General features: G+C 36.8%; 1 protein-coding gene across 1 annotated transcript; it reads left to right on the top strand.

The window, feature by feature from the left end:
• On the top strand, nt 1–20,834 carry LOC119231409 (protein AMN1 homolog). Its single transcript, XM_037493168.2, has 5 exons — nt 1–161; nt 5,208–5,335; nt 8,422–8,538; nt 16,621–16,731; nt 20,665–20,834. The coding sequence occupies exons 1-5, from the start codon at nt 129–131 to the stop codon at nt 20,774–20,776; spliced, it is 501 nt and encodes a 166-aa protein (XP_037349065.2). The 5' UTR covers nt 1–128; the 3' UTR covers nt 20,777–20,834.
• Nucleotides 20,835–25,373: the final 4,539 nt, after the last annotated feature.

Raw genomic sequence — 25,373 nt, 5'->3', positions numbered from 1 at the left:
TTGGTCTTACAGCCAGGAGTATAGACTCCCTGGCCCTGCGATGTCCACACTTAAGGACTCTGAACATCGGGAGAGTCCCCCAGGTTTCTGAGGCCTGCTTGATCAGGATCCTGAAGAACTTACCAGAAATGACTGCCCTTAATGTTGCTGCCCTCAAAACGGTGAGAACTCTTGGACTCATATAGATCTTTTCAATGTCTTCACTTTCCTACTTTGTCAGAAAATGAAACTATTTTTATTAATTATATTTACTTAGGTAATGTTGATTTACAACATTGTATATATTTTAAGGTGTAGGTTCATACCTTTAGAAATGGATGTTCTCACACCATACCCATTATCAAAGCACCAAAAATCTACTATAGTCTCTTGAGTGCCCTGCCCCCTTTGTTCCTGACCTCCAAACTCCCCTCTTGGTAGCCTCAGTTCTTTGGTCAGATTTCAAGGATTTGTCTGTTCCTTTGCCTTGATTATTTTTTTTTATATTCCATATATGAGTAAAATCATCCAGTATTTGTCTTTCTCATTCTTTCTTATTTCACGTTAGCATAATAACCTCCAGTTTCATCCATGTTGTCTCAAAAGACATGATTTCGTCTTTTTTTTTTTAATCTATCTATACACATTACTTCTTAATCCACTGGATTACTTCCACTGGATTACTGGATTACTGGATTAGTGGATTACTTCTTAATCCACTCATCTGTCCTTGGGCAGAGAATTTGGCTATTGTAAATAGCATTGCAATACACACAGGAATGCATATATCCCTTCAAACAGGGGTTTTTGTATTCTTTGGGTAGATGCCTAGGAGAGGAATTGCTGGATTGTATGGTAGGATCTATTTTTAAAGTTTTGAGAAACTCCCATACTGTTTACTATAGAGGCTAGAGTAGTCTACATTTGTACCAACAGTGTGTAAGGGTTCCTTTCTGCCCACCTTTCCAACATTTGTTTTTTCTGGTCTTTCTGATATGGGCCAGTTTCACAGGTGTGAGATGGTATCTCATTGGGGTTTTGTTTGCATTTCCTTGATGATAAGTGGTGATGAGCATTTTATCTGTGACTGTTGGCCATCTGCATGTCTTTTTTGGAGAAATGCCTTTGACTCTTGCGCCAATTTTTTTTATTGGGCTTTTTGTAGTGTTGTGTGGATATTAGCCTTTTGTTGGATTTATAATGTACAATTTTCCCCATCATTTGGTTGACTTTTTGTTTTAATAATAGTCTCTTTGGTTATGCAGAAACTTTTGAAATTGACAAATTCCCATTTATTTTTGCTTTCATTGGAGTCAAGTCCCCTGAAGCCAATGTTGTTGAGTGTTTTGCCTGTTTTTTTTTTCCTATGTATTTTATAGTTTTAGTCTTATAGTCATGTCTTTGATCCTTTCTAAATTACTCTATGTCTATAGTGTGAAATAGTTGTCTAACTTCAAAAACTCTTATTCTACAGTGGTCTTCTCACATCATGAAGTCATATTCTGAAATATACATTTGAAGGGGAGAAGAACCCATATTTTAGAAAGGGTTTGCACATTGGATTATGACTACACAAAAGAAGAAGCAGGAGGAGCAAATATGACTTTCCTCAGGAAACATTGCTATTTAGTTATGGATTAGGTAACGGATCTAAAAGTTGACCCAATAAGAAAATATTTGCACATCATACATCTGACAAAGGGCTGATATCTAAAATATATAAAAACTCAGGCAGATAAACACAAAGACAACAATGAACCCAATAAAAAATAGGGCAGAAATGGTAAATAGTCACTTCTACAAAGAAGATACATACATGGTCAATAGGCACATGATAAAATTCTCATTATCACTTATCATCAGGTAAATGCAGATCAAAACCACCATGAGTTAACCACCTCACACCTGTGAGGTGGACCCATATTAAAGTCATGTGAGAAAGACCCATATTAAAAAGACCAGAAACAAGTATTGATGAGGATGTAGGGAAAAAGAATCTTCTTACACTATTGGTGGGAATATAGAGTGGCCCAACCTGTATGGAAAATAGCATTTAATTTTCTCAAAACTTTAAAAATAGATGTACCATATGACCCAGCAATTCCATTGCTAGGTTTCCACCCCCAGAAGCAAAAATGCTAGTTCAGAGGAATATGTTTATGCCTATGTTCATTGTAGCCCCATTTGCAATAGCTAAGTTATGGAAACAACCTAAAGGCCTAAGGACAGAGGAGCAGATCAGAAAAATGTGATATATATTTATACAATGGAATACTAGTCCACTATAACAAAAGATGAATTCTTGCCATTTGTGACAACATGGGTGGAACTGGAAAGCTTAATTCTGAGTGAAATAAATCAAAAGGAGAAAGAAAAATACCAAATGTTTTCACTTTTATGTGGAAATATCAGACAAAACCAGACCAATAACAAAACCTTTACATCTGACTGCAAAACTGAGACAAGCAGAAGGGGAAGAGTGTTGAGGCGAAGTGGTAGAGGGAGGGGGCCCAAAGGAGCATAGTGGGGAATTATTGGGGCTTTGGTAGTGGTCCTAGTGTAAACACATACATTTATAGAGGTTTCAATCTATGACCCCTAAAATGATGCAACTATATATACCAACTTTGCCTCAATAAACATAATTGGAAATAAACAACAGTCCAACATTTGAAACATCTCTCATCAAATAAAATCACTGACTTATGAAAAAAAAATATATTATCTCTTATTTGCTCGATAATTTTATTGAATTATTATATTGGTTCAATTACAAGAATGGCAGATCCTGTTAAGGGATCAACTTTTATTTCCAATTATGTTTATTGAGGCAAAGTTGGTGTAATAGTTATGTTAGGAAACTGAGGCAAATGCAATCACTGATTTCTATTAACCGTATATAAAGAGATGACTACATTTTAATGTGTTAGATAGGTACACATTTTTAAATTTTATTTATTTATTTATTTATATTTTTTTACATCATTGTTCATTTTTAAACAGTATTTGCTTCCCCTCACCCCCTCAGGTGTAGTCCCCATAGAGTTTCCTTCACCAATACACCTGTACAACAGCACCTCAGTCTCCTGTGCTCCTCCCTCCCTCCCTCTGTTCCCTCTCTCTCTTCCTTCCCTGCAGGATGTCTCTGATTTATAATTGTCCGGTTTTGCTTTGTTGTGTTTTGTACTGTTATTATTTTTTTTACACTGATGTCTTATTTGGTTCCCCTATATTCCTGCTATAAGTGAAACCATCTGATATTTTTCTTTTCCCTTCTGGCTTATTTCACTGAGCATAAATCCTTCCAGTTCCATCCACATTGCTGTGAATGGCATGAGTTTATCTTTTTTGATTGCTGAATAATATTCCATTGTGTGTATATGCCACATCTTCTTGATCCAGTCATCTATTTGTGGGCATTTGGGTTGTTTCCAGGTTTTACCTATTGTAAATAGTGCTGCAATAAACATAAGTGTACAGGTGTTCTATTGAATCAATGTTTTCGTGTCCTTTGGTAGATCCCTAGCTGTGGAATTGCCAGGTCATATGGTAGCTCCATTTTTAGTAGACTGAGGAAACTCCAGACAGCTTTCCATAGTGGTTGGACCAGTTTGCACTCTCACCAGCCATGTAGGAGAGTTCCTTTTTCACCACATCCTTGCCGACATTTGTTGTTGCTTGTTTTTTTGATATGTGCCATTCTTACTGGCATAAGTTGGTATCTCAATATGGTTTTGATTTGCATTTCCCTGATGATAAGGGATGTTGAACATTTTTCATATACCTGTTGGCCATTTGCATTTCCTAAATAAGAGATAATATTAATGATAACAGTTATCATATATTGAGCCCCTCTCATATGCAAGGAACTATACAAGGTACTTGTTACACATATTATTTATTAACTTCTTATCTTCTCTGTGTGAAAAGTAGCATTATCTCTAATTTATAGAGAGAGTTGCTAAGATTTTTGGAGTTGAAAGATATATGAATAGGGCCTCCCCGGTGGCGCAGCGGTTGAGCGCTGGGTTGCGAAGCTGTCCGTGGCCTCTGTGGCGCCGGTTCGATCCCCTGCTGCTCCCCGGCCACCGGAAGAGGGTCCCATATGGCGCGCAGACCTCTCCTGCCGCCCGCTGCTCCCCTCAGCATTGTACTTCGGTCCTTCTGCCTGTTCTGCTCCCCGCTCTGGCTCTGGTGAATTCTCTCACCCTCCCGCGCTTCTGACTGTACCCAGTGCATGTATAAACAAACAAACAAACAAACAAATAAATAAATATGGTTTCTGTCTATAAGGAAGAAGGGAGTCTGACTTCTCCTTCCATATAAGATTAGCCAAAAGGTGATTTGCAGTCATATAGCCTGGTTTTCACAAATTGAGTGTTTACTGCAATTTTATGAATTTGGAGTGGACAGTACTTCTGGCAGAAAACAGAAGGTCCTGACAATTTTTGATACTGGTGGATTAGAAGCCATTGGAAAGATGTTGTGACATAAGCAGTTAAATTAAAATTTTTATGTGCTTGCTCTTTTCTCTTCTACTAGTTTCCCCTTAGGCTCTGATGTGTTCTCACCTTGAATATTGCTCTGAATAAAGAAATGAGAGAAAAACAATACCACATTTCTTTTCCTTTTTAATCAAAACATTATATCCTAAAGGAAATTCTCCACAGAAGTTGACACACTGGGCCTCTCCTGGTGGTGCAGCGGTTGAGTGCTGGGTTGCGAGGCTGCCCGCAGCCTCTGCAGCGCCACTTCAATCCCTGGCCACTGGCGAGGGTCCCACAAAAAAAAAAAAAACAAACAAACAAACAAAAAAAGAAGTTGACACACTGGTCTCATCTTACTTGATGACACAAATAGAAATGTTTGGGAAAGTTATTCACACAAACTCAAAATTCTGGGAAGATATGAGTTCTCATTCTTCATCTGTTTTTTCCTTAAAACAAATGCACATCACAACAATAGATTAATCTTACTCAATTTCTAGACATTCACTTTTAATCCTAAAAGCTCCCAGATTAGCAGAATATGTGCCATGCTGTATTACTCTGACACAAAGCTAGCACTCCTCAAACGAGAACTATTAGTGTTATGATTATGGTGATGATGATTATAACACACCTAAGCAGATGCATATTTTTATCTTTAACACACTTGATTTAATGCCAGGTCTTCTCTGTAGAAAGCCCTGTGCTTGAAAATAAAGTCTCGCTTATTTCTTCCCATAGGTGAAGGATGGGATTGTCCATCTCATCGTGACTCACTGTCCCAAACTGGAGAGTCTTGTCCTCAGCTCCTGCTCTCAGGTGACTGATATGAGCTTGGTGGAAATCAGCACCTATCTGAAAGCTCTCAGGTACTTCCTCCTCTACGAGCACCCTAACCAGACTCCAGCAAAGTTTCACACTGCTCTTTAGACTGTAGCTTTGGTCTCTTGATTTTCCTTTATTTAAATCACCAGAATAGTTAATACATGTCTGTTTATGAATAAAACAGGAAGGAATGGTTGCATGGTCTGGGATGAATGAGATTTTGCTTACCCAAATATTTTTTTGAAGGGGAAATTTATATGATTTTAACAACAACACTGTGGCCATTCTATACTACTCACTCTCATTATCAACAAATGGTTCTACTGATTCTTCCTTTCACCATCAAATATGAGGAAGCACTAGGATGGTGTGAAGTGGTAAGGGAGGCAGGATAGTCACAGAGGCAACACCCTCCGTGATGGAACCCCATAAACCCATAATATTCATCAGAGAAAGGCCTGGTTTGAAAGGCAATATTCTAAAGTCTCTGCTTAATTTAGCCACATCTCCTGATCTTTTTCTTTTCTTTCTTTTAATAGAAAATTACAGAATTATAAAGATAATGATGAATGACCTTATTTTTACATATGGTGTTGATATCCTCCATATTATTAGTCTCCAGTTACCACTGCTGCATAATAAGCCACCCCAGAATTGAGTGGTCTAAAGTAACCATTTTATTAAACTCATCAATTCTGTGAATTTGGATAGGGCTTATGTAAGAAAGCTTGTTTCTGTTACACAGCGATTGGGACCTCTGCTTGGAAGACTCAAATTTGGGGTTGCTTAATGGTTGTGTCTAGAATCACTTTGAGGCTTTGTCACTTGTCTGCCATAGGGGTGACCTGAATTCTGGACTCAGCCAGTAATTTCAACTGGACAACCTACATTTGCCTTTCCATATGTTTTGGGCCTCCTGACAGCTTGGCAGCCTCAGGACAGTAAGGCTTCTGACGTGGTAGTTCAGGGCTCTCACATGAATATTCCAGGAAACAGGGAAAGCTCTGTTATGCTGTATGAAATCGCCTTGGCATTCATGTACTATCATTTTCTCCATACTCTACTGATTGAAGCAGTGATAAATGTCCTGGTTTACTAGAGGAGGGCACAGAGCACTCACCTCACAATTGGTGCCATGCCAAAAAATTGTGTGGTCATTTAAAAAAATGGTCACTGCCCATTCTATAGTTGAGGCACCCAAGAGTCTGAAAAGATCAATAACTTCTCATAGAACTTCAAAAATTTCTGAGCTAAAGAAAATCTTAAGATCCTTTAATATGAACACTTGTTTAAATAATGAGGCTATCAGGACCCAAAGAGGTGCTGTGACTTGCCCGTGCTTATGGAGCTAGAAGGTGGCAGGACTGGAATCACATCCTGGACCATCTGATTAACAAGTACACATGCCACATGAGTATTAGCAAATGAACAACATTCACTACAAACGCCTCCCTCCTTTTCTAGAACTCTGTCTCAGAAAAGAAATTTGAATGGCAAATGACACCAACAGTGGCATCAAAGACAGCACATAATACTGAAAACATGTGAGTCTAGGGCCTCCCCTGGTGACACAGCGGTTGAGCGCTGGGCTGCGAAGCTGCCCGCAGCCTCTGCAGCGCCGGTTCGATCCCCGGCTGCTGCCCGGCCTCCGGAGGAGGGTCCCGCATGGCGCGCAGACCTCTCCTGCTGCTCCCCTCAGCAGTGTATTTCATCAGTCTGCCTGTTCTGTTCCTCGCTCTGGCTCTGGTGAATTCTCTTACCCTCCCGCGCTTCTCACTGTACCCAGTGCTCGTATAAATAAATAAATAAATAAATAAATCTTTAAAAAAAACAAAACAAAACATGAGAGTCTAGAGTAATGGCTGGGAAATCCATCAATATGCTACCTCTAATAATATTGCCTTTGATTTGATTAGTGCTATCACAGCACACATAGATGTAATCACTATAATAACTTTAAATGTTGTCATTATTCTTTTTTTTAAAGATTTATTTTTATACAAGAACAGGGTATGGGCCAGATGCGCGGGAGGGTGAGAGGATTCACCACAGACAGAGTAGGGAACAGAACAAGCAGACTGATGAAATACACTGCTGAGGGGAGCAGCGGGCGAGACAGGAAAGGTCTACCATGCCATGTGGGACCCTTGCATGCCAGTCGGGATCGAACTGGCGCTGCAGAGGCTGCGGACATCTTCACAGTGCGGCGCTCAACTGCCTGCGCCACCAGGGGAGGCCCTGTTGTCATTATTCTTATTTTTCCCAAGGTAAATTGGAGCTCAAAGGAATTAAATAACTTGTTGAAATTTGCTAATTAGTAGATAGCAGTGCAGACCTCTACATCACATATCCTATGCTATTTTTTCCTGAGTGAGAAGTAAGGCAGGTATTGTAATTTCTCGAAATAAACCCTAGAAGAGAAGACTCTGGAGGTGATTTTTGTCTTAGAAGATTGAAGGGTTATAAACTGACTGCACAAAGTGACTTTACAGATGGAAGAAGAAAAGAGATTAATAATATAAAATATAAATATAAATATAAATAATAAAAGGTAACATAATATTATTACTATATCTGTAGAATTTTTATATAAGCTCTTCCTTATTATGAAAACTGAAGTTATCTTTGTTCCTGCAAACATTTCACACTAATTTCTCAGATATTTTTTCATTCAGAAAATTTTGATACTTTAAAATGCTTGAATGAAACCTGCAAAAATATTTGAGCTTTATTTGGACTCTGCTCATAGAAATCTTACTTACATTATCTTTAACGGTTTTCAAGTCAATGCTCATAATAAAAAATTCTATAAAAATCTAAGTTAGGCTAAACATGTTTAGAAACTTAGAGCTCATGGTGCTTAACAAAGAAGATGTGGGGAGGGTAGAAGTTAGAGCTCTTTCTTAGTTGAAGAAAGTGAGACTTGGAGCAATTCACAAGGTGATCGATAATGCATTGGTATGTCTTTTTCATAACAGCCAATTCCATTCAACTATCCCCTCAGCTAGTGGGCTAAATCTGAAGTTAGTGTTTCTCTACATAGAAGCACCAACTCTTATTCTATTAACCAGAAGAGGGAAGTCTCATTATGTAAAGTCCCAACTAAATTAGTTTTATTTAAATTCTACAGGTGTCTTGATGTGAGTGGATGCCGGCAGGTAACCAATGCAGGAGTTCATGCATTGGCAAGAAGCTGCCACCATCTCAAGTGTCTGGACCTAAGCTCTACAGGAATAAGCAAAAGAGGGTAGGAAATTTGCAGGTTAACCTTTTTTTGTACAGTTTCTTGGGGAAATGAATCATGAGCTAATTATCCATTTTAGTTTATCATTTTTATGGACACCCTGTGAGTTTACAATGTAGAATATGACATAAAAGGCCAGAAGGAACCTAGAGATTCTTGAAAGGGAAATTATACAAATTTATTTATGAATGCAATAAAATATGAAATATTGACTTTTGTATAAATGATAAATTGAAATACTATAAATGAAGTGAAATATGAAATATTGATATTTATGTCATGCTAAATTAAAATATAAATGGGGGCAATTTATCTAATCAATTGAGGGGAGGGTTATTTGTCAGGAGGGACATAAAAATAATATAGTGTCCATAGTATTGTATGAACTGCTCCAGAAACCTAGAATTAAAACGTGACCATATATCTTGATTGATTTCTTGTTTAAGCCATTCCTGCCTCATTTATAGAAAATCTATTTTCTTCCTGTTTGTCCTTCTTGCTAAATTTTCCTGGAACCTGGAGGCTTTAATATCTAAAGAAGAGTGTCTGTCCAACTTCCTCCAAGTGAAAGGACTGGGACTGGAAACTTATAAATGTACTACTGCCTTTGCTTCCTCCTACCCAAGGGATGATGTGAAGACACATTTTTACAGTTCCCAGGGTTTCCTGCTTCAGTGATGCTTATGAATTCAGATGTTCGTTGAAACCAACTGGGTTGACGTAACATTGTCTTATAATATCATATAAGTTTTAGTTGGGCATCACTGTATATCGACTTCTGTAGTTCACCACTAAAAGTCCAATTCTCTCTCTCACCATATAATTTAACAAATATAATTCCTGAACTCCAAGAATTTGTTCTCCTTATTCTTTTATTATTGGGCCTATTTAGTACACCACCAGTTCACTAGTTGGCGAGCTTTAGATCATTCTCAGTTTCTGACTTAAAGCATCTCCTCTGTTGAACATAGCAGAGGTCTTTGTTTGGAACATATGCAGAGTGTGAAGGTCACACTTGCATCATTAAGTACTGTTTGAAGTTTTGCTATTTTTTTAAAATGAGCTTAGATCACTTTATCTCATAAAAACTGAGGTTTTATATTTGCGAAATAATAATGGTTTACAACAACCAAATTAGAGAATGGACTTCATATTATAAGAAGTCAGTGGACTCCCCTGTTTCTAGTTATCATTAATATTATTAGTATTTTTAGTTTAAAGTGGGAAGGCATGATGATGGCTATGGCTCACTGGAAGCAATATTGCTTTCCTGGAAACATTATGTGATGTTCTTGTACCTATTTGTTGTTATTAGTATTTGTTTTTTTAAAATTTCAAATAAAAGACTTTTGTGGTTAGGTCTTCATTCCATGGAATGATAAAGCTATTTTCCTTCATTCCTGGAATAGATACAACAGCACAGTTCCTGTCATTTAATTTGTTTGGTGTATTTTAAATATGTCATAAATTCAAAATTGTTATCATGAGTTCTTTTACAGTGAGGCATAGGAAAAAATGTCCCTCATACAGATGAAAAATCTAAATGGCATACAGATCCTTTGAAGATGAAAGAGACTAATGGAGCTTTAAGAGTGGGTGAATTCTTGGAAAAGGATTTAGCCTCAGATAGTCCTTGATGAACTGCTAGGATTTAGATGGACAGACAAAAGGGAAAAATTGACAAGAGCAAATCCTTCCACTGGTGATACAGTTTAACAATTTTCTTTTGTTACAAATCCATCACGTAGGTTCCTACATGTCTGGTCCTAGCCACAATCCTGTCAAGAGGTTAGGACAGGTGTAAAAATCCCCACTGCTGAATATAACATTTTAAGCCAGGAAGCTACCTGAAAACTTTCCAAGTTAGGTACCACAGCATAGATAGAGATTAGACAGTTGTAGTCAGTCATCTGTTTACTTTTTTAATGACCTATACACTAAAAATAGTTATTACAACTTTAAATGGTTTATTTTGTTTAAAATGGTTATTTAAAATCCTATAGGATTTATTTGATTTTGTCTCTTAGTTGTGATCAAATCCGAATTAAATTTTGCAAAGTCTACAACATTTAGTGTCCAGACCTTTAAGAAGAAATATGCCAATCACTGATTTAGGATCTTCATAATCAAATAAAATGTTTTTAGTTTATTGTAATGAAAATAACATGGCACTCCAGCAATACACTTATATTTGGGTAATCCTATGAATATGCTTTTGCATTTGTCTGTTTTCTATCTAAACTTGTACCGTGTTCTCATTATGCATAATTGTTTTCAAAAACATTTTAATAGTTGCTTGCTATTCCAATATATAAATGCGATATAATTTTTTCAACATTATCTTTTGGTTGAACATTATTATTGGTTCTAATTTGATTTAGAAGAAATAACATAAAAATATCCTTGTACACAAATATTTGCATCTTTGATTATTTCATTGATGTATAGCCCTAGAAACAGAATTACTTATTCAAAAGTTATAAAGTGAACACTTTCAGTGATTTCAAATCAATATTGCTAAATTGCTCTCATAAAGTCGATAGAATTTATTCCTCCAAGAGTAGTGTATGAAAGTGTCTATTCTGACACTTTCTGTGTTCTCTGAAATACATCACCAACATGATATAAGGGGATTTTAATGTTTTTTTCTGAAGATTTTTTAACTTTAAAATTTTAAAATATTCTTAATGGCATTTTGCATTGTTTGATTTCTTTAGTATTTTGGGGGGTTTTCCCTTTTACTATTAAGATATACATTGTTTCATAGATTTATAAATAAAAATAGATAGGTATTTATAAATAGATATTTATAGATAGCATAGTATTAATGCTTGGTCTTCAAAATATTTTGTAGATATTTGTCCAAGTATAACATTTTATGAAAAGCTTTTCTTGATTTATCCAGTATATTTTAAGGTAGAATATATAAGTTTGTTTAAAATATACATGATTTAAAGCTTGCTACAATGATAATCACATGTAGTTCTTTCTTTCTTTTTTTTTTTTAAAGATTTATTTATTTATTTATACAAGCACTGGGTACAGTCAGAAGCGTAGGAGGGTGAGAAAATTCACCAGAGCCAGAGCGGAGAGCAGAGCAGGCAGACTGACAAAGAAATACGCTGCTGAGGGGAGCAGTGGGCAGCAGGAGAGGTCTGCGCGCCATGTGGGAAACTCGCCTGGCGGCCGGCGTTGCAGAGGCTGCGGGCAGCTTGGCAACCCAGGGCTCAACCGCTGCGCCACCGGGGAGGCCCCACATGTAGTTCTTAAACTCTTTTACTAGAGATAACATATGAGACAATCACTTATTGGTTTGGGAGAGTCACACAAAGCCCTTTATGATCCTCACCTATTCTAAGGTGGTATTTTATCAGGTAAACCATCAATGTTCTAGAGGAAATAGTGGTTGTAATTGTTTTTTTTCCTGCATGATGATGTATATATTAGAATATTAGCAATAGCTCTTAATGAAGAAAAGTAGGGTCATATTGAGTAGACATGAATACAAACTACCAAGTATTTTCCACTTATTTACTACAGATAAATAGACCTATACTTGAAGATCTCTGGGTCCATGAACTTCTGTTAGATTTACAAAATTGACATGTTTCTGTCCATTTTCTTTTTTTTAATTAATTTTTCTCCAGTTGTTTTTTTTTTTTTAAGATTTATTTATTTATTTATACAAGCACTGGGTACAGTCAGAAGCGCGGGAGGGTGAGAGAATTCACCAGAGCCAGAGCAGGGAGCAGAGCAGGCAGAAGGACTGAAGTCCACTGCTGAGGGGAGCAGCGGGCGGCAGGAGAGGTCTGCGGCCATGCAGGACCCTCCTCCAGTGGCCTGGGAGCAGCCGGGGATTGAACCGGCGCCACAGAGGCTGTGGGCATCTTTGCAAGCCAGCGCTCAACCGCTTTGCCACCAGGGAGGCCCTCTGTCCATTTTCTAATTCACCAATGTCATCCTTCCCAATTATACTTCTGTCCATTTTCGCCTTCATAATTTATTCAGCAATTGGTGGACCAAATAAACTTATCAGAGTTGTACTAAGTTTTATATGAGAAAAAAAGGAAACAGTCAAAGCAAATAGAAAGGAAGATACAATTTACTTGATTAAGGCCTTGAAAGTTGGTTTTAATTTGGGACCAATTTGCTATTTATGTTGAGGCCCTGTTGCAAATAGAAGTTCCCTCTGTCTCTGTTACCTTTCTTTTTACTTTCATTTGTGATGATCTGGATAAGATTATGGTTATGATCCATTTGATCAGTTTAATATGTACATTTTAATTTCAATTATAAATGGCTGCTGGAAATATAATGAAAAAAAGTGAATATGTTGGGGGTAATGACAAAGACACAAAGTTTTATTACTAATTTTGCCTTCTGAGGCAAAGTAGTTCCCTTGGGTGACACATAACTAATGAAAGTTTGTGATTAAACTACTGTAGAATCATAGTTTTTCCTGGGTTACAGAAGGTGATGGACTTCCATGAATGACAGAGAAGTCAGGTTAATTCCCTAGTTAGATTTCCTTCATTTTAGAAGGTGACTATGTCTCTAATTGTACTGATATGCAACAGAGGCTCCAGAAAGCTAGAGCTTCCAGGAGGACAGAAATTGCCACTTGGCAGAGGGAAGATACTTTTTTCATTCTGGCTTGTTTCCAAAGGCCAAGGTCACACTCATTAACATATAGAGAAGAGAATGACCCCAGACTGATGAGCTTATTCTGATGCATTTTCAGTATCTTACTGACTTTGAGATTCTAGGCAGTGTGTGTGTGTGTGTGTTTCCTGGTAACTATGGCAATGACAATGTCACCAGTTTTGTTGGTTCTCCTGGCACTTTCTTATAGGATTATCTGCTTCATGTCTCTTCCTCAGTGTCTTTCAATTATATATATATTTTTTTTTTTTTTTTTATAGAGGCATGCTTTATTTATTTGTTTGCTGGTTTGTTTGTTTGTTTTGTTTATACATGCACTGGGTACAGTCAGAAGCGCGGGAGGGCGAGAGAATTCACCAGAGCCAGAGCGGGGAGCAGAGCAGGCAGAAGGACCGAAGCACACTGCTGAGGGGAGCAGCGGGCGGCAGGAGAGGTCTGCGCGCCATGTGGGACCCTCCTCTGGTGGCCGGGGAGCAGCCGGGGATCGAACCGGCGCCGCAGAGGCCGCGCGTAGCTTCGCAACCCAGCGCTCAACCGCTGCGCCACCGGGGAGGCCCTCAATTATATTTTACCTTCGTTTCTTAAAGAAAACATTCATTGGATTCAAATGTTATCGCAAAACTAGTTACACTGCACTATTACTGCACCTCAGCCGGTACAGCAGTAGTTTATAGAGAGGTGATCGAGCTGGTAAATATATGACACCTGTCATATATTTGGACACTGGGTCTCCTTATATTATTACAGCTCAGAGAAGAACCTGGTCTATTTCAGCGGGATTGACTCAATTACAAGAGAAAAGTAATGTTCTAGTTTAAAAAGTGGGGGGACTTTTAAAATGATTGAATACTTTGAAAGGGAAGTGGTGCAGCCATACAGCACATGCCCTTATGCTGCTGTCCTTACAGTGAATTTGTTTTCTTAGAAGAAAACACAATTTGTGCAAATACAGTTCTTGTACTCATGAAAACACTCAACAGAAACCTGTGTCTGCATCCTTTGGCATCACCATGAATTTTTTTTCATCTAAATTGGGCCAGAAATGAACTGGAACAGTTATACAGACTAATTCAGAGTCAAGAACACTCATTTACTAATAGGCTACCAGGCATGGTAGGTGGATTCCTTTTTTGGTGAAACAATCATATTTCTAACCAAAATATCAGGAAATAGAGAAACTCAAGAGTTTGCAGAAAGTAAACCACCCCTCCAACAAATATTACACATCTAATATTTACACATCTAAAGTGGAAGAAAGGAACAAACATGAAGAGCTAAAAAAGGAATAGACTGACCCACACAAATTAAGAACAAAATGTCAGCAACAGACTATTACATACCAATAATTACTTTAAATGTAAATGGACTGAACTCACCAATTAAAAGACACAGGTATCACACTTCCAGACCTTAAATTATATTATAAAGTCACAATAATTAAAACAGCCTAGTACTGGAACAAAAACAGACACAGAGATCAATGAAATAGAATTGAGAGCCCAGAAATAAACCCACACATATATGGACATTTAATCTATTATAAAGGAGCCAAGAACATATGCTGGAACAAGGAAAGCCTCTTTAATAAATGGTGTTGGGAAACCTCGACAGTTTCATGCAAAATAATGAAATTAGATGACAATCTTAGACCATACACAAAAATCTGTTCAAAATGGATAAAAAATTGGGATGCCAAACCTGAAGCCATTAAAGAAAATATGGGCAAAACATTTCATGTAAGATGTGCAAGTTCTCTACCCAGATCGCCTTTGATAGTGTGTAGCCTAGCATACGCTCTAGATCTACCACCTGGGAAACAAAGATCCTAATATTTAGGATTTAAATTTGAAAGCTACTCTGCCTTTAATGTTAGCAAGGTCAAATCTATATATGAGACTCCCTTATGCTCCTGTTCATACTCTTCTGAAATTGCTGACTATCCACTTATGCAATAGGTTGAGGAAATAGGATATGTTTCGTACAGATCTACTCCTTTAATTTCTGTCTTTTTCTTGCTATTTTCTACTCTCAGATGTCTCCCTCCACAGCCCTGTTTTTTCACTGAAACCTGATAACTAGTCTACAGAAAAATTTAAAATGAATTAGATTAACACTTTTGGAGGGCACAGATAAAATATTGAACATGGATTTTGTCAGCCAGAATGATTAAGTTATTTTTAGGAAATTCTACCAGAAGTTCAATTTAAAGTGTTGTTTAACAGAGATTTTTGACATTTCTGCCTGTAGATTTATATCTGATAATCTGTTTCTTAGGAGGATAATTTGTTTAGGTTGGTGCAATCATTGAGAATGATTTTTTGGCATTGGTACTTTTTTAAATCATCATGTCATAGGTGAATCGAATATGTGTCCAAGGCTGCAAACCATTGTTTGATGCCAGTGATTCTCAAATTTTACCTGCATCGGAATCAACTAGAAGACCTATTAAAACAGTTTGGTGAGCCCTACCCTGGGGTTTCTGATACAGTGAGTCAGGGTAAATTAACTTTCTTAAATTTCTAAAAGTTTCCCAAGTGATGCTGGGACTAATAGCAATTTAAGTTATACAGAGATCCCTTGTTCAGATGCCTTTTTACTTGTGAGATCCAGGTAAATATTTGCCTAAGGTAATCAAATTTATGGCAGAGCTTATGTTTTCATGTCCCCTCACGTGGTCAATGTTAACTCGGCCTCTTCTTCCAGGTCACTTGTGAATAAAATAAACATCAATAAAAATATCCCCAGGAACCCAAGGAAGGGCTTACAGCATGCAACGAAAACACTTTCACAAGTGTTTCCACTGTTTCAGCAATAACCCTTCATTTCATGGAATCCAGCATCTCTTGATTATTCTCTTGTCTTGGTCTTCTTCACCCACCTGTCAGGAGGAAGAAAAATTCATCCCCACTCATGAAAAGTGGCAGAATTGTCACATGTTGTAGTCTTTTTTTTCCTACAAGATTCTGTCAAGGTATTACCCCAAATAAACATGGCTCCCATCTGGGAGTAATTCTGATGTCAGATGTTAAGTTAATGATTACTTTCACATTATTATTAAATAGACATTAAAATGAAGTACTGTAATAACTATTTGCATTTATCTACTATTACCTTTTCTCTAAGAACTTCAAAATGAAATTCTGACATTTTTAGGTCTTTACCTTTGTCATCTTTAATTTTTGGTTTCATTGTTATTGTCTGGAAAATTTATTTGATGTGTTCATTGTATGTATTTATTTTAAGAAGTTCCATTTGCAATGTCAGTCTGGTTGGGGGGGCAGGAGCAGTAGGTAAGGAGGGATGAGATGGGGTTATTGGCTATAAAAGGCCAAAATCAATTTGACGTTTAAATTTTTGAAAACTTTATAAGAAGTACATTTAACTAATTTAACTGATAACTTTGCTCCTTTTTCTCTTTTCCAGAGTTTGTTTATTGGCTAATTACTGTCATATTAGTTTGGAATGTGTGAAACTCAGTTTCTGCAAGAATGTCACCCTGGATGCTGTTAAGAGGCTTTGTAAAAACTGTAGACGGTAAGAGAACATTCGTTTTGCTCACTTGCCTCTCTTTTTAATTTTTTTAAGGGATTTATTTATTTATGCACACAAGAACTAGGGTGCTGGCCAGAGGTGTAGGGGGTGAGAAGATTCACCAGAGATAGAGTTGGGAGCAAAACAGGCAGAGTGACTGAAATACACTGAAATACACTGCTGAGCAGAAGCAAGTCAGGAGAGATCTACTGTACCATGTGGGTAGTTGGGAATTGAACTTGTGCTGCAGTGGCTGTGGACAGCTTCACAGGGCTGCATTTTAACCCCTTGCACCACCAGGGAGGTCCCTCTTTCTACCTTAAATGTTATCATAAAGCAAAGAGGAAAATTGATATCAACTGTGTATTTATATTTCTTTAAAAAGCCTCAAGTTGTTTCCATGTTACTAATAAGCAGTTCTAATAACCATTAAATCTTTTCCAAAAAATAGCTCCTGGTAACTTTACTTAAAATGAAACCAAGATGTTGTGCTGTCTCAAATACCTGAAAATCATATTTCCTTTGTACTTTGAAATACATAAACAGTTCAGAAAAAATATTTGTAAGGACTTAAATATTTTCAGTTATGCTAGCCTTTGTCTTTGGAGTATCATTAATTAGAATTATACAAAAAAGCTAGGGAAAGAAAAATATTTCAGGAGTTATCAGAGTTCAAGTCCCATATTTGAGAATTAATTAGTCCTAGTCCATTCAGTAAAAATTGAGCTTTTTGAATAAAATACAAGATTTTTATAATGAATTACTGTTTGAGGAATTGAGGAAATTGACAGAACAATAATTCTATATGGGTCCTAGAACTTTTGAGGTTTCATAACAAACAAAATAATGAACAATATGAATCAGTTTTATTTGAAAAGTGTAAATACTTTATAAAAATTAATTGATTCTGGCTTATTTCCATGTTGCTGCAAATTGCATGAGTTTATCTTTTTTGATTGCTGAGTAATATTCCATTGTGTATATGTACCACATCTTCTTGATCCAGTCATCTATTTTGGGGCATCTGGGTTGTTTCCATAGCTTAGCTATTGTCAATAGTGCTGCTATAAACATAGGGGTGCAGGTGCCCTTTTGAATAAAATACCAGATGGTCTCACTCATAGCAGGAATTTAGAAAACGTAAATAAGGGACCAGGAAAAAACCTAATTCTAATAAAGTAAAAATCAAAATCAACCAGCAGCTATAAACCAGAGATACACTACGGGGGTGGGGAGGAGGGAGTAGGATCAAAAAAAGGGGGGTGGGAATTGTATGGGGACTATAACCAAGATGAAAATGCACACATTGTGCAAAAATGAAAAATGATATAAAAATTATAAAATAAAATAAAATATGTAAAAAATAATTCACACAATGATTTGTTTGATACTGGAAAACGTGAATTGTGAGCTTAAAGATATAATAAAACCTACATTGTTAAAAAAATAAACTCTGAAGTTACAGTATTCGCAACAAATGTGCTTATGGGCAAAGAATTCTTCAACTATCTCATTGTGCAGTGCAAATGTGAGCCACTTTTTTTCTTTTTCTGTTTTATTCAACCATATTCTTTAACATTAAAGACTTGCAAATTAAGGAATACATGTAACATTATTAGAAATCATGATTCTGTATTTCCAATTACTACATCAGAAATAGTGTCCTATTAAAAAATACATAAAAAAATTAATGTCCCAGTTCATCGCTAAGCTGAGACTCTAGGGTATTGGTGAAAAGAGTTATTTGAATACCTAATCCTTTGAATACGGAGTTATATAATGCCTTCCAGAGGAATAGGGATGGTTATAGAATTTTATAGATCTCTTTCTGACTGATCTACTTGTCTCATTTTGTACTTTGGGGAATAGGAGTTTTAATCTTTTTTTAGACTAAAAAAAGATTAATATTTTAACATCTCATATTATAGAATTGGGAACTACTTTCATGTCACATAGAAATGTACATTTCTCCATTATTTTGAATGAATATAAATGTATCTCTCATCTAACAACGTACTCCCTAGAGCTAAAAGTAATTTTTGAGTGTTTGAGATCAATTTCATAGGCTTCCCTAGAAAGAAATCCATTGTGGTTTTAGAACTTGATCTGTCTGTTGTTAGAACATAGGTTTCAGAAAAAGTTGAGTGATTGCTAAGCAGATCTAAAATAAATGGTAAATAAATAGCAAGGAAATATTGATATAATTATTCCAGTAGTACCAAAATTAAAATAATGTAACCACTAATAGTTGTCTACATCTATTAATCCTGACTACTTTCTAAAAGGTTTTGGGAGTTTTTGTCATTAAAAAACTATTGTGTGTGTATGCATGCACACACACACACACACACACACACACACACACCCCTGGGCAATTCAAAATTATGCTAAAATTTTTTTTACCAAAAAAAAAAATTGATCAGAGATTAGCTGGAGAAAGAGCAGAAATTGAACTGAGGTCAACCTGAGTATTTTAATTTAATGCTAATGTAAATTAGAATTTGTTGACAAATAAGGCAGAGAGAAGGACCATAAAATCATGGTCCTTTTTACCTTCTAAGAGGACACCTGGAGATTTTTCATTAAAGAAAAAATGAATACATTCTATAAAGAATTTATCATGTATTTTTATAATACTCGTAAACTGAAAAATTATAAAATTGCACAAGATTTTGCAGATGCTGGCCAGTTGGTATTTTCTTTCTTTCTTTCTTTCTTTCTTTCTTTCTTTCTTTCTTTCTTTCTTTCTTTCTTTCTTTCTTTCTTTCTTTCTTTCTTTCTTTTTTTTCTTCTTTCTTTCTTTCTTTTTTCTTTCTTTTCTTTCTTCTTTTTTTCTTTCTTTCTTTCTTTTCTTTCTTTTCTTTCTTTTCTTTTCTTTCTTTTCTTTCTTCTCTCTCTCTCTCTCTCTCTCTCTCTCTCTCTCTCTCTCTCTCTCTCTCTCTCTCTCTCTCTCTCTTTCTCTCTTTATTTTTTTAAAGATTTATTTATTTATTTATACAAGCACTGGGTACAGTCAGAAGTGGGAGGGTGAGAGAATTCACCAGAGCCAGAGCAGGGAACAGAACAGGCAGACTGATGGAAATACACTGCTGAGGGGAGCAGCAGGCATGGCAGGAGAGGTCTGTCACGCCATGTGGGACCCTCACAGGCGGCTGGAGTTCGAACCGGTGCTTCAGATGCTGCAGGCAGCTTCGCAGCCCAGCACTCAACAGCTGCGCCACAAGGGGAGGCCCAGTTGGTATTTTCTTTAAAAACAAAACAAAACAAAAAAACTTTAGGCGTTACCATTAATAGAATTTCCACAGTCTTCCTGCATCTTAACACCGCCCCCTTTTAAAGATTTCACTTCTTTCCCTTTAAATTTTTTATTTAATTTTATTTTTTTAGAATTATGTTTCTAATAAATTTGAAGAATTTTTGGAGGTGCTGAAAGTAGATGACTGACTTGAAAATGAGGAGATTCTTTGCAAGTGTATTAAATCAACTTGTGCTGAGAATAAGTGAAATATTCTTTCCTCACATCTTGATATGGAGAATTACCAAAGTTTGCTATAAAGGATCAGATCATAAATATTTTAGGTTTTACAGGTCATGTGTGTGTGTTACAACTACTCATGAAAGTGAATGTCAGGACTGTGTTCCAATAAAACTTTATTTATAGGTGGTATTTTTCACAGTAGGGCCCAGCACTCTTTCCTTTGGAATATAACTGGCCATTACCTTCAGATAATCTCATTATTTCCCCACTAATGCAACAAATATTAAAAATATATTTGTTATTCTCAAGTTTTATGTCATCTTTCTCCTTTGAGCAACTAAGTAGTAGTCAAAATGGTTTTAAGAACTTTCCATAAATTGATAATGCTTAAAATCCAGGCTCAACAGTTTCCATACCATATAACCCAGAGTTTTTCCATTTTTCTTTTTTTTTTTAAGATTGAAGATTCTCCATCTCTATGGCTGCACCATCACTTCTGGCTTGTGCAAAATAAAAGAAGCTTACAAAAGAGTCAAAATATTTCATGACAATTCAGCCTTTACCCATTAATAGTTGAGGGAAATGTAATTTTTAGCAGCAAAGACTTTGAAGATATACATAATTAAATATGCCCAGAAATTTTCCAAATTAAAGGGAGGTATAAATTATATTTGAGTTTAGATGGAGATAATCAAGGGATAATCTTAAGTGAAATATTTTGGCATTCTTTACAAAATGAATGGGGTTTTGTGTGTGAAATACCCCCCGTCCCAAATAATGATAGGTTAAAAAGTACAAAATTTAAAATAGGGGTGTTTTCTTGCTTATTAGTATTATTGTTTGCAATGTATTTAAACTTTTACTTAAAATTACTAGATGGCACAATGCAATCTAATTTTCTTTTGCATTCAATGGCATGAGAGAAGAATCAATCAGATAATTCTAAAAGGAATATTTTTTCTTCAGTACCCCATAAATATTTAATTGTGTACACATGCTTTACATGCTGCAGCTATGTCAAGTATGGTGTTGATTTCTGCAGAACTTGTGTCATGTCAGAGCTCTACGGTGACTTCTAGGTAGTTCATGTACCCCACAGGGTCTTTCTCAAATTGAAGACACTACCACCCCTTTAGAAAATGAGTCTCTGTAGAGAATATTTCATGCCAAGGAAATAGTTGTGCACTGTCTTCAGTTGGGTTACCCAGACACTAAGATGAGTATTAATGTGGATGTGGAAGGTAAACTGGGGGTGGAGCAGGTAGAACTAGGAAGGGAAAGAAGATGAGCAATCGTGTACCACTACATCAAGCAGTGTCACTGGAAGATGACTGTCTCTATTCTACTGCTGAAGATTGGTAGGTAGAGCTCAGATTTATTCCACACAGAGGGCAAGGGAGCTGGGGTCTTTATCCCACCAATCATTGCTCAAGGCTTACTTCCAGAGGAGATACACGTCATTAGGCATAGGCAAAGTCTAGAAGCCTAAGGACAATTCTCTGACAAGTAACCAGGCTGATTATTGAGTAGAAATCCACAGGGATCTGAGGTGACAGAGCATCTGCTCCATACACATGAAGGGAAACAGGCAGCACCATAGAACAGGTAATGTGGGTTTGAATGTTCATTCCACGAGCTGTGTGATGTTAGTCATAATCATTCAGCCTGGGGTTTGGTATGAATAACTTGCACAATGCAACAGGTAAAGAAAAAACATACCTTCCAATTGAAAAATGGTCAAAGGATCTAAATAGGCATTTCATCTAAGAAAACATAAAGATGGCAGACAGAAGAAAAGATGTCTACATTGCTTATCATTAGGGAAATGCAAATCAAAAGTCCAGTGAGATTTTACCTCACCCTAGTTACAATGATATTATGAAAAAGTCAAGAAATAGTGTGTTGGCAAGGATAGGGAGAAAAAAGGAGCCCTTGTGCACTATTGGTGGGGATGTAAATTGGTACAGCCACTACGGACAACAGTATGGAGGGTCCTCAAAAAATTGGAAATAGAACTACCATATGATCCAGTAATTCCACTTCTGGGTGTTTACCACCCCCCCCCCCAACTATAAAATCACTAATTTGAACTAATTTGAAAATATATATCCACCGGGCCTCTCTGGTGGTGCAGACGGTTGAGCACCGCACTGTGAAGCTGTCTGCAGCCTCTGCAGCGCGGGTTCCATCCTGGCCGGCCTGTGAGAATCCCACATGGTGGGACAGACCTCTCCTGTCTCACCCGCTGCTCCCCTCAGCAGTGTATTTCATTAGTCTGCCTGTTCTGTTCCCTGCTCTGTCTCTGGTGAATCCTCTCACCCTCCCATGCCTCTGGCCTGAAACCCAGCACTTGTATAAATAAAAAAAAAAAAATCTTTTTTTTAAAAAAAGATATAACCACCCTTAGTTTCACTGCAGCACTATTCACAATAGCTAAGATATGGAAACAATTCAAGTACCCAACAATACATCAATGGATAAAGAAATGGCAGTATATGTAATACAGTGGAACAGTGCTCAGTCATAAAAAAAATGAAATTATGTCATGTTTGACAATATGGATGAACCCCGAAGAGATAACTCTAAGTGAAATGTCAGGAGAAAAGTAAATATTGTATAATTTTGCTCCTTTGTGGAATTAAAAAAAAAAGATGGAAAGAAAAAACAAAGCAAATGAAAACAAAGCACTGCGCTCTGACAACATGATGGTGGTTACTGGAGAGGCAGGAGAAGGGGAGAGCGTGAGTAGAGGGGCTGAGTGGCTGATGGTGGCTGGTGACTGGACCTTTGGCGCAGGTGTGGTGAGATTTACATAGTTACTGAAGTGAGAAAATATAGTCCTGGAAAGTGTACACCATTGCACATTAGTGTTACCTCAAAGGGAAAAAAAAATGGAAAGGCCAAGCACAAAATGGGAGATTGTCGAAGTATGTATTATGACAGAGAACTGGTTTCTAGGATATATAAAAAACTCTTACAATTCAATAAGATGAAAACCCAATTAAAAATGGATACAGGGTTTGAATGGACATTTTATATAAGATACAATAATGGCTGATACAACATGTTTTACCATAGCATTAATCATTCGGGAAATGCAAATTAAAACCACAATAGGATACTACTACACATTTATTGGAGTAGCTAAAATTAAGAAGACTGATGCTGCCAAGGGTCACCAAGGATGGGGAACACTTACAGAACTCTTACTGTGCTGGTGGGAATGTAAAATTCCAATTACTTTGTAAAACACTGAAGTTGCTTATAAAACTAAACATATAGCTACCATGTGATCCAGTAATCTCACTACTAGGAATTTACCCAAGAAAAATGGAAACATATGCTCTTTCATGCAAACACTAGTATAAGAATAGCTATAGCAGCTTTACTCACAACTGCTGAAATCTTGAAATACCCCAAATGTCAATCACCAAAGAAATGGATAAACACACTGCAGTTTATTCGTACAGCATAAACCTACTCATTATTAGAAAGGATGAATTACTGAATATGCAACAATATGAGTTAACACAAAAGTTATTTTGCTCAGTAAAAACAGCCAGGCATGGAAGAGTATCTACTATGTGATTCCTTTATGTGGAACTTTAGAAAAGATATGACCACATTAAGTGTAAACCCCTCAGGTCTTTGTCAAGGGTCTCTCACTAGAAGGTAGCTACTTCCCCGAGGTCAGCACAGACGATTGTAAGTCTTACAGCTCAGAGAGTTATATAAACTCATGTAATCACAAATGTGACTGTCCCATCATATTCAAAATGCCCTTGCTTTGAAAAAGAGGGATTATACATAGCAAGTGGCAATTCTGCGTATGATGGCTGGCTTTTTTTTTTTCCCGTCTCAAACTTGAACTAAGATGTCTCTGTCTCAACTTGAACTAAGGTGCTAGGGTAATCTGTAAATTCATTGCCACAAACATTTTCACCACAAACATTTTTGCCACACAACTAATTGGCCATAAAGCAATTTTGCTTTAAAAGACAAAGTAACTGGTTGATGGTTTGTTTGAAGTTTGGTTGCAAGTTTCTTCCACATAATGATGGCTTATTGAGTGGACAGATGATGATTTGCCCCAAGAGTTGGTTTCTCACTTTGACACACTTTATGTTGGAGGAGAAAGAGGTTGAGGGCTTTGAAGGATCAAACCCACATTTCTCACAGAACCTGTGGAAGCTATCAACAGACAAGTGACAATATGTAGAGAACAAACAATACGGTTGAAGGTTTTCACAAAGCACCACAAAATTCATAATGAATTTTGAATTCACATAATGTGCACCCTGCTACTTGAAAACTTAAAGTCATTAGGAATCACTTAACCAGTTCTGTTTGATTGATTCTTCTCTTGCATCCAACTTTTAATATACTGTGATAATATTGGTAAAGGCAGCATTAGAGAGCAAGCTTTTGTATTTAAATGGGCTAAAGGATTGGTAATATTCTTGAGGACTGTTGTGTCTTTCTAGCTGCCTCTTTAGTATTTTCTATGGCTTGGTAGATTTTTGGTTTTGATGGGAGGAGGAATGACTGTTTTCACTTGTAGGATTCGCAAAGCGCTATGTTATCATTTTCCAGAATGTGTCAGTTGAAACCAAACTGTTATGTGGCAAAATTCTTGCTGCAAAAACTGCTTGCGGCAAGGATCTTACTGAGAACCTTTTTTTCACTGTACTTCGCTCTCCTCTTCTCCTTCTCTCTCCCCCTCCCTCTTCCCTGCCTTCATAATATAAAATGCAAACTTTTGTTTTTAGACAAGAGAAAGATGCATGAGACTCATAGTTTGCTAATGTGAGAAGATGACAGGAACTTTGCTTGGCCATCATATTAAGGGGGATAGAAGTTTGTGACACTTTTCATTCAGTTCTAGCACTGAATACCTACTCTGCTCTTGTTTGTGAAATGGTGTTTAATACTCTTTGGAACATTATAGAAATAGTTAATTTTTTACAACAAAGATTTATTAAATCTGGTAACTGCCAACACACACACACATACAATAACGCTACTTATTGATTATAGATGCAATATGCAATCAAAGAGAAGTTCAACTGGGTCCATAGTGATTTACTTAAAAGAAATAGATTCATAGTAAATAGGATAAAATATTCACATTTGCCAATTATGGGTAGGGGTGGTCGGTGTTACATTA

Source organism: Talpa occidentalis, unplaced genomic scaffold (genome assembly GCF_014898055.3).
Source record: "Talpa occidentalis isolate TD23 unplaced genomic scaffold, MPIMG_talOcc4v2.1 talOcc4.7, whole genome shotgun sequence".
Taxonomy (NCBI): Eukaryota; Metazoa; Chordata; class Mammalia; order Eulipotyphla; family Talpidae; genus Talpa; species Talpa occidentalis.
The sequence above is the reverse complement of the archived record's forward strand: the minus strand, read 5'-3'. Positions and strand labels throughout refer to the sequence as shown.

Excerpts from the sequence above, each read along its gene's own strand:
- LOC119231409 (XM_037493168.2), top strand. The coding sequence starts at position 129 with ATGACTGCCCTTAATGTTGCTGCCCTCAAAACG. Across the intron at positions 162-5,207 it reads ATGTTGCTGCCCTCAAAACG|GTGAAGGATGGGATTGTCCA; the intron begins GTGAGAACTCTT and ends TTCTTCCCATAG. Across the intron at positions 8,539-16,620 it reads ACAGGAATAAGCAAAAGAGG|AGTTTGTTTATTGGCTAATT; the intron begins GTAGGAAATTTG and ends TCTCTTTTCCAG.